Here is a 12,595-nt window from a genome sequence, read left to right on the forward strand (position 1 = left end):
AAAACATACTGTTGCGAACGTGGTTTAGAATATTTTGCTTTATCTATCACATTAGTCGTCACTTCAGTCAGTAGCAGGGGTGTGTCTGAGTGTGCTTGTGATTAACCTCTCATTATCCAGTGAGCTAGCAGAAAACTAAGTGACTAAAAAGTCTTGTGAAAAATGTTAAGACCAAGGTTTGCAAAATAGATTTTTCAATCAGTAGGACTCAGCATGAGTGACAGCAACAATGTGGTTAGAGAAGTCCGAAAAGCCTTTCTTCCCAGAGGCTTCGATAAGAAGAGGTTTGAGAGGCGAGGCTGGGATGATTTGGACATGTGCAGGGAAGAGATAGTGGGTATGCTGGGAAATAAATGGAATATGGAGCAGCCAGGCAAGAGGAAAAGTGGAAGGAAAAGTGAACCACTGCCAGATATTTTGCTCCAGTCTAATCACCACTTACAACAGGCATAGATCGCAAATTCAAAACGTTATTTATTCCAATAGATTGATGACGGTTACTTCAAACCCCAGAGGCTGTCTGCTCTCAGTCCACCTAAAACAAAAAGAAAATGCTAGAAAAAATCCTTGAAGCACAGGTACAAGAGGAGCAATAGCAACAATTTTACGTTCCAACTTATTAATTCACTGTAGACTCAGACAAGGTTTTGATTTATTTGACTGACTCTTCGTCTTAAAATGGAAAAATAGGACCCAGTTCTATTTGTTGTCGTCTATCGTCACAGCTGGCCCTTACGCAGAGTTTCCAGTCTGATTTCTGTCTGATCTTTATCTGTGCTCAGTTCAGAGAAAAAAATGACAGTAGCTGATTTTAACATTCATGTAGAGACTGAAAAAAACAAACTCAACACCAGGTTTTTATTTATGATTTAGACTCAGCTGGCGTGTAAATGAGCCCACTCGCAGCTTTAGTCACACTGTGGATTTTGTCCTGACATGTGACATGGAAAATAACATTGAAAACCATTTCTCAATAACATTTCATTTTAGCTCAAAGAACTGTAGTACGCTATATGTATTTCTGAAAGTGCTGTAAAAAAACCTTCCCTCTTTATCATTTTCAGTGCCAACACATGCAGGTACCTAAATCCTACTCCCACTACGAGATTACTGCAGAGCAGTACGTACAACTTTAGATATTGTGGCTCCTCTACAAAAAAATAAAAAATAAATCAGAAGTGCCTGACTCCGGGGTATAACTCACAAATGCACGTCTTAAAGCTGGAGTAGAAATGATATTGCACTAGTATAAGAGATGTTTTTTGGCCCAGAAAAATAGTTTGTTGCTCTACAAAAAAGCCTCCGTATTTGTCAGTGGTGAAAGAAAACAGACCTCAGTCTATTGGAAGAGTTTCAGTCAGGTTTCACAATCCATCATAGCACAGAGACGGCACTACTGAAGGTTACAACTAATCTTATAGCGTCTCATGTCTGATTGTTCTGCTAGACCTCGTTGCAGCTTCCGACACTGCCGATCACAACAATGTCATACAGAGCTTGACTGTTGCAAGCTGCTATTAAAGGAAATGTGCTGCAGTGGTTTGAATCATCTGTGCAAGCACCAACTCTGTTTACATTATTAGAAAATACTCCATAGATATTCATTGCTTTGCAGATGATGAGTTATTTCTGTCCATGAAGTCACATGACACAGGCATGTCTCAGAGACAAAGACCTGAATGACTAAATAATGACAAAACTGAGAATATTATATTTGGTCCTAAAAGTCATATAAACGTTCCAGCCAACCAGATAGCCATCCTGGATAGTATTACGTTGGCCTCCAGTAACACTGTGAAGAATCTTGGTGTCATTTTTGATGAAGACATGTCCTCCAATGCAGATATTAAACAAATATGTAGCACTGCTTTACTTCATCCGTGCACTGTCTCTAAAATTGGAAGCATTCTATTGCAGGGTGATACTCAAAAACTAGTTCATGCATTCATTACTTCTAACTTAACTATGGCAATTCATTATTATTTTCACTCCCCATGTGTATGTATACCACTTTGGCTTGTTTGTGTTCTCTGTCTCTTCATCAGTCGCTGCCTATGCTCTCTTTTTCATGTCTCTTCCCTTTCTCTAGCTCCCAACCAGTCATGGCAGACGAGCCGTACTAATGATGAGTCTGTAGAGCCGGATAATGAGAGGGGGGTTGGTGTTCATTTCTGTGAATGGTTCAACTGACACTCAACCAATCTCTGAGTAATTTTATGACTGGAAACTTAACACTCCTCTAAGCTCTGAGGATTTATTGTGTCACCAAAGAGTGAAACAAGACTAAAGGTCAGCCAAATCCAGTCAGCTCTGAATTCTGCAGGAAGAGAAAAGCTGATAGAACCAGTGAGATCTTTTGCATTCCTACTCACAAATGAGCTTTCTTAAGTTTTTTAAAATTTCTCCAAAAACATGCATCTCTATATTTCTTATTGGCAAAATGTATTATCTCTTACTGTCCTAATTCTATTGAATTTATTCAATAAGACCTGCAAATATAAATATTCTGGTTTGAAGGCCAAAGTAAAAGGAAGGTCTGTGTAATTAAACCTAATCTAAAAGGTAAATATTCTCAAAAAGTTATTTTAAAATAGCTGACACTCATAAAACCCATAGAAATCTGTTGTGTCAACCCCTTAAATCAAAAGCAACATGAAATTTTAATGAAAGAAAATATACAGTTAATGCCCTAAATGTAACATTTTAGACAACAGCTTCATTCAATTTGGACTATCTTGTGAGAACTCCCAGTGAAACCAGAAGTGTAGAGAGTGTGAGTTAAATTAGAAACTCTGTTTATGCTGGGTAATGTAGTTCTGCTAAAAGTTAACCAAACTGTCTTCAACTAGTTCCTCTGCCTCGGAGTCTGTTAATGCAGATTATTTAATCATGCTAGTTACATGCTTTTGTTGGGTAAATCAAACACACTAAAATAATTCAAGAGACAAAATGTGTTCAAAGGTTTCACTGGCTGTTTCAACCCCTTTCTGAAAGGTTTTGGTTTTTTTATAGATCTGCTATAGCTCTTAAAATATACCGTAAGGCGTTGATTCAAACAAAAAGCAAGTCTTAAGGCAAATATCTACAAAATTAAAATGAAACTTTATTGTAATTTATACAAAACAAACAAACAAAATAAAGCAAGAATAATTGGGCTACAGAGTCACAGTAAGAATGAAGTAAGAACATCGGATATTTACATACAAACATTTGACAGTCTTGTCAGTCACCCCGTTGTATACTGCGGTGAATAACAGCACATATAACTAAGCTGTGGTCTATCTTCAAATAAGCTGCGTTTTTGTACAGTAACCTTTTTTCAAACATTGTCTTCATGCTATGAATGCTTTGGCGATGCTGGCCCTCCTAATGCTTACGGCTGGATCCTGATCTTCACTGATGACACATCAGGTTTGTAAGATCGTAGCTTTGAAGTCTCTTCAGGCTTTCACTGCCACTTTGTGTTGTTGTGTGTTCATACATAATGTGTGTCGTCATCAGGATAGGGATTTGAAAAAAAAAAAAAAAAAGGATAGGGATTTGGGTTGGTTGGTGGAGCTGTAGCTTAAAGTTTACTGGTAATTATGTGACAATACATTCAGATCATGTTACGGGTCAACACAAATGTAATGCAGAGTAGTGTAATGAATGAAATAATCAATCTTCCAATGAGTAATAAATAACGTTCGGCGTTACTCAACAAAATGGAAAAAAAAGTCATGTGGAATATGTTACTTTTTTTAAGGAACAGCGCCATCACTGGTCATATCTGGGATAGGTGGTTGGATGTGACAAGGTGTTACATGAAAGATCTCCTTTTTACCTATATTTTGGTGCTCTTCTAGAATTACATGAAGTTTGTTAGGTTTGAAATGACACTGAAAAAGCAAAAAATAAAATAAAAATTTTATATATATATATATATATATATATATATATATATATATATATATATTAGGGGTGCATATATTCAGTTCGATACTTTGGTGTCACGGTTCGATATTTTTTCGATACAAAAAAATGTTCATGCCTTTTTAATTTGTCATTTATTAAAATTATAAATATATATTTAACTCAAAAGTAGTTTTTGAATTTAATGTTGCTGAAACAGCAAAATAATAATAATTAAAAAATCTATCTGATGGTGGAATCACTCATCTTTGGAAAAGAGAGTTTATTACAGAGAAATGTCTCCTTCCAAAATAAAAGCTATACTATACGCTTCTTCTGGGCTATATTCTCAGCAGCATATTAAACATATCAGGTCCCCATAAGGAGAATCATGTGCTAACGGCTGTCTAAAGGACTCGGGTAAAGTTTGTAGCATGCGTGCTTGTTGTTTTTGTCTGCTTCCACTTGTCTTTGCACTAGGATGATGTCGGCGTAAATGTGCAGTCATATTCGTTGTGTTCCCACTAGTGCTGTCAGCGTTAATCTCGTTAAAATGACATTAACGCCATAACGCGGCAAATCTCCGTTAACGAGTTACCGCGGATCGCCCCGTGCGTGGGGCTGGACGGAGTCAACACGTTAACAAGCTAACTGTTAGTTCCCACCAATTGAGATACATACTGTTTTACTTTTGTCCATGACGCGCTTACCATCAGGGTCATGCTTCACATGAAAACCAAGATAGTTCCAAACGCCAGATCTGAATGAGGGTGGGGGGGGCTCAATTTCGGGTAGCGTTGAGGCAGTTGCCATGTTGCAATGAGCTTAGCTTCTGTCTTGCTAGCTTGCGCTGCGCTCAGTGGATCTGCACTCGACAGTGTAGCCTAGGCGGGCGGAGTAGTCGAACGCAGATTCACTGAGCGCTCAACACAGACAGCATCGTCAGAAGAAAAGTTGATAAAATAAATAAAAAAATTTGTATTGTTCGATACACATGCGTTCCGAACCGAAAGCACTGTATCGAACGGTTCAATATCGATACGAGTATTGTTGCACCCCTAATATATATCTATATAGAGCTAAAGGGGTCAGGTAGGACAAACGTATTGATTTTTCATGGGGTGACCCATTCAGCTTGACTTACCAACAAGTTACCAACAACTGAATATAAGATGTTCCATTTCTAATAATGTTTATTTAAATTTTTGGTTCTTCATAACAGCTGTACGAAATATAAAAAATACAACATAATACAATATATGCAAAGCAGTTCATCGTCCACTCAGAGTTTATTTGGTTTCCGAAAACTTGAAGGCAACGGGACCATCGGGAGATGTTGGAGAGCATGCCGAAAGCACGGTGAGAGCAGGTGAGGAGGCGGAGATTGATGTGGAGTTCACCGTCTGTGGCACAACCAGATTGCGATATGGGCAGCCTGAATCGTAGATAAGCCTCAACACGTCCTGACGGAAACGCACACCTACCAGGGCGTAGAGGATAGGGTTGAGGCAACAGCGGGTGTACGCCAGCGTGCAGGTGATGTACTCCAACATCAGACCACAGAACGGGCCAAACATTTTGCGACACAGCACCGCAGTGTATGGCAGCTGGAATACCAGAAAAACCAGCACCAGGGCAACCATCAGCTTCAGTGTACGCTGCCGTTGCCATTGCTTCCCTCGCCGATGTGCGTGCCCTTCCCACAGCACTCGAGCAATCGAAGTGTAGCTTGCCACCATAATGGCGAGGGACAGGCAGAAGATGGTGATGATCACGCCACTGGGAACCAGTCTTATTTGACCACTTACTTGCATGACACAGTACGCTTCAGTTTTGTTGCTTGAATTCCCAGAGAAGCTGTTTGAAACCCCCGAGAAGCAGATTTCAGGGATGCTTAGAGCCACTGCAACAAGCCATACCCCCACGGCAGTGAGCTTCCCAGCTTTTAGGATTTGGCTGCGCAGCCTGAGCATTTCCTGCGCTCGTGCTACTACCATGTAGCGGTCGACACTGATGCATGCCAGTAGCAGCAGACCACTGTATGTGTTGATGGCGTAGGTTGTACGCATGATCTTGCAGAGATGATAGGAGAAAATCCAACCCTGGTGAGTGTCAATGGCCTGCAATGGGAGTGTGAGGAGCAGGAGGAGGTCAGCCAGCGCCAGGTGGAACAGGAAGACATCGGTCATGGAACGAAGTCGAAAGCGGCGGTAGAGAGCAAAGGTGGCGATCACCAGGGAGTTTCCTGCAACGCCAAGCAGGAAGATGGCGGTGAAAGCGCAAGCTTGGAAGGTTTTGATGACGTCCGCCTGGTGCTCATCAGCTTCACACCAGTCTTCATTGTCAGGATAATCTTCGGAATATGAGTCATTACTTATATTCAAGAAGTCATATTCTGTAGTAAAGTCAGGCATTGCTGTTGGAGAAAATAAAACTTGTAAGTCAAAGAATTATTAAAATAAATAAATAAATACTATTGGTGATCCTCAGCATTTCCCCTACACTGTGGGCACTTTAACTTTCACACGTAATTTGGGGCTAACTGTATCATTTAAGCCTAAAGTATCCCAGTATCACATGCGGTCCCTAGGGAAAAAATAATTGCCCACATCTGCTCTTGGAGCAACAAGAGGCTGACATTTTTTGCCTTTCAGTAAATCAACTTGAAAACTAGCAAACAGATTGGAATAAACTGGGCTCAGACACACTCTGTGGCCACCACCAGGTCAGGATTATATTTGGTTTGTGATTGTAAGACTGACACTTATTATGACAGATTAATAAGGACATGTTTGGGTCATAAATTCAAAGTCGGTACTTGAGGGACATGGTCAGCAGACATGTATACTATTGATTGGGTCTTTCCAAAAGGCCCTTCAGTACATTAGCTTATTTCCTGATATTACAGGAAATTTACGGTCATATGTTGATTCCTGTAGTCGCTGCTGTTCTTATAGCCTGTATGCATTCAATTTCTAAATGTTTGTTCATCAAGTGAGTTATTCTGCTTACTCTTGTCAGTAATTATGTACACAAACTACAACCAGAAAGCTGGTTACTAAACAGCTGCTCTGACTTGTGGTTTTTGTCTCCTCCCTCTATTATTTGTAGCTGCACCACTGCAACATTTATTAACATTTATCTAAGCAGGAAGTGAAACTCATGCAAAGAAGATTTCTAATCTTTTTTGCATGAGGGTGCTGGGCTAAGACAGAGTTTCAGGAGAAAACCTGCCCAAGCATGTCCTCTTATGGATCCAGGACCCTCTTGTGAAGCAGCTAACGACAATGTGCTGCTTGAAAAACTCCCCCCATTATGAGTTGTGTTTCCTTTCATATAGTAGAGGGCACATCTCAACTATTCACTGATAACACCCCAACAGCTGCAGGGCCATGTCATTTCAGGCCATGATATTAAGCTTTAATAAAGAGTAAGCAAGCATGGAGTTGAGTGCAACGGCAACATATAACTAAAGATTGGACCTGAAATTTTCCTGAACAGACTTTGCCTTCTGCATTTTATTTACAACATAAAGTTAAAGCAGTCAGTTGTGGGCAAATAGACTGCATATGAAAAACTTCCTGCTGTTTTGACATGTCTGTAATGAATGTCTTGAGTCATTCTGTACTTCTCCAAAATGCCACAGAAAGACCAGCTTGCGTGAGTACTTATTATTGTTCAAAAACTGCAGTGCTCCTTTTACATGAAGCCGGGGCTGATTTTGAGCAATGTTTTGCCCTGCACGTCACGATATCAGGAAATACCAACCCCTTTACAATCAGGTTGAAAGTGAGAGATCTGCAGCAAAGCTCTTCAGTCTGACTAGGCGGCTGTGATATTTTAGTCATTTCGTAGCATGTTGCGTGACACTGGCATCAGGTCGTTGGTACAGGGGAAATCGTGGGTAGCTTAAGGTTTACAGATCAGTCAGTGTCGCGTGCTAACAGCCTTTATAGACAGTTTCCACAATCACCTTTTTATCATTTCATCTTCAGCGATGTGCCTGTTTGAACAGGCTGCTCACAATGTTAAGTTTATTACAGCAATCCTGTTTCTTCTCTTAACTTGTCGGTTTGATGGTGGGGATACACATTAAGGTAAGAGGAAAAGGAAAACGTGTAGACGGGCTAGTGTCAGAGGGTTTGGTGCCAGTGTGATTTTCTGCTCTTAAAGTGTGAGTTAGGTGAGGGTTGCAGTTAAATGTGGAATCAGTCAGGATGGGAGTAAAGTTTTCAATACTCGAAATAATGTAAGTCATGTGCAATACTTAACAGAAAATCTCCCTTATTAGAAACGTCTGGGCGAATGGAGATGTCTGACATACAGAACACTATAATGTGTTAGCAATATTAGCTCTCTCTAGTTCATACAGGGTCAGGGTTGAAAGAAAAAGCCTGCATTAATAACCTTGTCATGTGTAATTTAATAAAATAAGAAAAACTTTCCCCTTTCTGCACACTAATTTGTTCTAGTAGATGTGTTTTTTCCGCATTTAACTACTTAAAAACATAATCTAGTAATACTCGTAAATTAAAGCGTTTAACAGCACTGACCGCTAAAAGTAAGGTTTGCAAGCTGCTTACTTTAAATATCGCTCTCTAACGATGGACAAAGGAGCGGACTTGGATATATTCCTGGTCCATGCTAATTCATATTCTACGTATGTGTTTATATAAGACAGCATTTTATAAATATTATAAAATATACAAAACATTACTGTGCATTTCAATGCCTGGGTTAACACTCATAACAGCACTTTGCGTGCCACTGATTGTTCGTCTTCTCTGACTTTGACACGTCAGCCTTCAATCTGCCTTTGAGCTAATTCTTTTCTCAGTAGTGGGCTTACTCTGTAAATGCATAAAAGACAAATTATATATATCACAACATTTATGGTTTAAAATTTTGATTCAATTTAAAAGACTAAAATCTGAAGAACTTGGACATCCAAAAGACTGTTTTGTAAACATTGGGATGTGGGTTTCTTGGCACATTAGAGGCGTTAAATTCATCCCTTTATTTCAGATTTTAGTCATGGAAGCACCAGATATAACACAGCAGTACTTTTTGCTGCTTTTTCAATTTGCTACTGATTTTCTTTATGTTGATGAGGCGATGAAGACTTCACGTCTAAATAAAAAGAATTATGGGCAACGTTCCTAAACTTTAATGTTAAATTAAAAAGTAAAACAAAAAATTGGGGTTTTTTTCTTTTTGGTTTTAAGGCTTATCAAATTCTTGTTTATAAATTTTTAAAAACAATGCAATGTTCAACACGGATATACTTTTATCCGCAAAGGATGTGCAGCATTTGTGCCGCTGCTACAGCTATTTGTCTACAAATGGTTTGTCATGAAATATTTAGAGAAGAATAATTATTTTTTGGGTGGATTTTAAACAAACTGAAACATTTTTCTTGCTGTTGCACTTTGCATTTTAAAAAACAAGACATTTATATTGGTCATGGATTTTTCCCTGATTCAGTTTGAACTCTAAATATGTTTTGCACTAAAATTATTATTTTTAATCTTTATTAACAACAACAGAATACTGTGCCTTACGTCACAATATCAGGAAACTTTTACCTCCTCTTACAATCAACCTGAAAGTGAGAACAACCCCACCAAACTCAAAAATGCTTTATTTGAGTAGGCAGGCGTTGTTATATTTCACACATTTTCATGTCGGCCTGCAGCTTTCAAGAGCCAGTTTCATATTTTTATCATCAGTGTAGCAAATAAGAATACTATATTTTTAACTGAAGCATACATCTTTCTAATAGCATTGTGACGGAGTAAACCCCCAGCTTATGCTTTACAATTTACAGTCACTTCTATGGTTAGGGAGAAATAATTCTGACAATTTGGTAGTCATACCTTTGGTATAGTTTTCACAAATCAAGTGATTATGAGTCATATGTGGCTGCAGATTTGTTATGAACCACAACCACACTCCCAGACATTTCAACTTGGTGGATTTTTCACAGCAAACTGATTAAAATCACTAAATTTGGTTCTTTGTAAAGTTACTGTTACATATATGCATCTGCACATCAAAACATGTGAAAGCATTGTCTTTTAGCTTACATTTTGCATTTTCTTTTTATAGTTACGTGTCTTAGAGCCCTTACCTGTACTATTAGAGGTGTTGAGCATGTCCTTGGTGCTCCTCCTGTGGCAGTTGGAGAGATCAGTGAAACTCTCATGTTTAAAAACACGCCTTTGGGGTAAACCTTAACCAATGAAACACACTCTGTGTTTTGCTGACCTCGCTGTACCCCAGCTGTTTGTTTCCTCAGGAGGATGTGAACCGACTGTGATGATTCACATAGATCTTTATGGTACCTTGGCTTTATTAAAACAGTGCAATCAAGATAAATCATTAGAATGGGTTTTGCCTATCAGTGCTTTGTTCTCTCGTACAAAGTCGACTCCCTAGCATGCTGTGGCTTCTTTCTGTTCTCTTTTATTCACTTATATATGCAGCTTATTTCAATAAATGATCATTCAGCTCTAAATTAAAATAAAATATATAAAAGCTCAATGAAGCTTCTGTTTTGAAAATCTGTGTATGATCATGTTGAATCATCCTGATAGTAGGTTAGTAGAGAAAAAAATAATGTGAATTGGCCTTTTTAGATACAGGTTATTTCCCAAAATTTGTCTTTGTTCTTGTTATAGATTGAATATTACAATGCATTTTGCTGTAGGTTCAACTGGCAGGTCAAACGTAACAAACCACATCTTGGGGCGTGACTGCATACTGGTGCCAGGACCAGTTCATAACCTCTGCCTGCTTCGTTTCGAGAGTTTATGATCATTTGAGGACCCAGTCTCTCAACTTGTGAACTCAGTCAAGCATTTTTTCTCAAACCAAACTCAGAGTCATCCCTCGTGAGACCAAAGGTTCTCTGTGTAACCACCACAGAACCGTTATTATTGACACCTTAAGACATGAGATCAACTGTCAGTCAGCTAAAAAAGTGATGAGCCACAAGACTCCGTGCATGTTGGATGATGTTATGTACGTTGTACATCGACTGCTATATATATATATATATAGGTTATACCAAGAGCATTGGTTGTCGACGAGGTGGTAAAGGAAGATGACCAAAAACAAAACTGGGGGTTTTAGAAATTTCATCAGACATAAATACTGATTACTGTAAAAGTTTTGCCTTCTTACCAAAACCAAAACATTAACAAAGGTATAGAGTTTACTGTGAAAGGAAAAAATGTTTCATTTCTGGTTTGCGTCCCACTTTTCACTGCAGCTTGATGAGTAGTTTGCAAGCGTTTATAGACAAATTAGCATCTTCCATACTGATGATCCCAGCAACCTGTAGGTGACTAAAGTAATTGTAAGGAGGTTCTCAGGACAGCACTGTATGCCTCTTTGTTTGACATTAGCAACCTCCCGCAACCACTCATAACTATTCAGGGAATACCCTTTCCCCCCTCAGTACTGGTGGTTGCAGGAGGGTTTTAGGCCTACGTGACCGAGGCCTAAAAACGTACGTGGCACTGCTACCTGCTCTGGAAATGCCCCTGCTTTATCCCCGAGTACAAAGTGATTAGACCTGATGAATGCTGCATAGCCAAGTTACAGCTAGCTGATCTAGCATTGTCATTGCCCACCGAAATAAATAATCAGCAATTATTCCAAGCAAAAGTTATAATCAATATTCACTGGGAACTAGTCTACTTTTCTTCAAAGATCACTGTAATTTCCAAATGACTGTTCATAGTTTCGAAAAGCTCATTTGCTTTTCCTAACACAACTACCTCATTCTCATTGGATAATGTCCTGCAATTAACAACCCATTAGCCAAATACGCCACATAAATTTACCTCACTTTAAAGGTTACATCTTTGCTTCTTTGTTATATACCATTTAATATAAATTATCATGGACCACATCAGCTGGTAAAATAATATGAGAAGCTGTCCAATAAGCATTTGCAATTGTTTAGAATTTTGCTACTAATAATATTAGCAAAAACGAAAGTTTTAGCCAGCTAGCTAGAATTTAGCTTATGCTACATGACTCTTCAGCATGTTCTAGTGTTAAATCTTTTGTATCTTATTTCGATACATGATAGCAGAGTATGTTTAAAGTATGTTGTATGCAAACGACTTTTCAATTCTCGGGCTTTGACTCATCAGTCTTCAGTCTGCCTTTCATGTTTTCCAAAAGTTGTTTAAGACAAAATATATTTCTCTGCACCTCTTCCTAAAACAAAATTTACATTTTAAATTTATATTAAATGTAAAGACAATCAACATGCCCAAAATACAAATTTGCAATTACGTTTTGTTTTTTGAAAGTTGTTACTTCAAGTGGTTTCAGAATCACCAGAAGTTTCGTATTCAAACTTTGTGTTGAAGTTTCATGTTCAACCTAATATTTCAGATTTTAGTCATGAAAGCACTAACAACAAATACAAGTGATTTTTATTAAGTTGTTTTAGGTCATAGATTAGCAACTAGATCATATTGTGCACAGTAATGGAGTCTTCTCTGGGTTATTTATTGAATAAAACTTTTAAAGACAACCCTTTGAAGCACGCGGAGTCTAATTTTCAGTCCTCGTAGTTTCCCTGAGTGAAGGTGTGATACTTAGAAAGTGATAGGCCTTATTGTGGTCCTTGACATAGCTAGTCTGATTATCTAATATAGAAGAATATTCAGACATTTTGCAAAAG

General features: G+C 38.5%; 1 protein-coding gene across 1 annotated transcript; it reads right to left on the reverse strand.

Moving 5' to 3' along the window:
- Positions 1 to 3,962: 3,962 nt before the first annotated feature.
- ccr10 (chemokine (C-C motif) receptor 10) lies at positions 3,963 to 10,065 on the reverse strand. The gene is made up of 2 exons (XM_085467272.1): positions 10,022 to 10,065; positions 3,963 to 6,307 (listed from the first exon to the last, which is right to left on the reverse strand). Exons 1-2 carry the CDS (start codon positions 10,044 to 10,046, stop codon positions 5,181 to 5,183), a joined length of 1,152 nt encoding a protein of 383 aa, XP_085323398.1. The 5' UTR covers positions 10,047 to 10,065; the 3' UTR covers positions 3,963 to 5,180.
- Between the last annotated feature and the right edge of the window lie 2,530 nt (positions 10,066 to 12,595).

The sequence above is a fragment of the Copadichromis virginalis genome, linkage group LG8 (genome assembly GCF_057382275.1).
Source record: "Copadichromis virginalis isolate Kocher_CV1m ecotype Utaka linkage group LG8, C_Virginalis_male_GT1.1, whole genome shotgun sequence".
NCBI lineage: Eukaryota > Metazoa > Chordata > Actinopteri > Cichliformes > Cichlidae > Copadichromis > Copadichromis virginalis.

Coding starts and splice junctions, on each gene's coding strand:
- ccr10 (XM_085467272.1), bottom strand. CDS start 10,046: ATGCTCAACACCTCTAATAGTACAG. Junction 6,308..10,021: donor CAACACCTCTAATAGTACAG/GTAAGGGCTCTA, acceptor TTTCTCCAACAG/CAATGCCTGACTTTACTACA.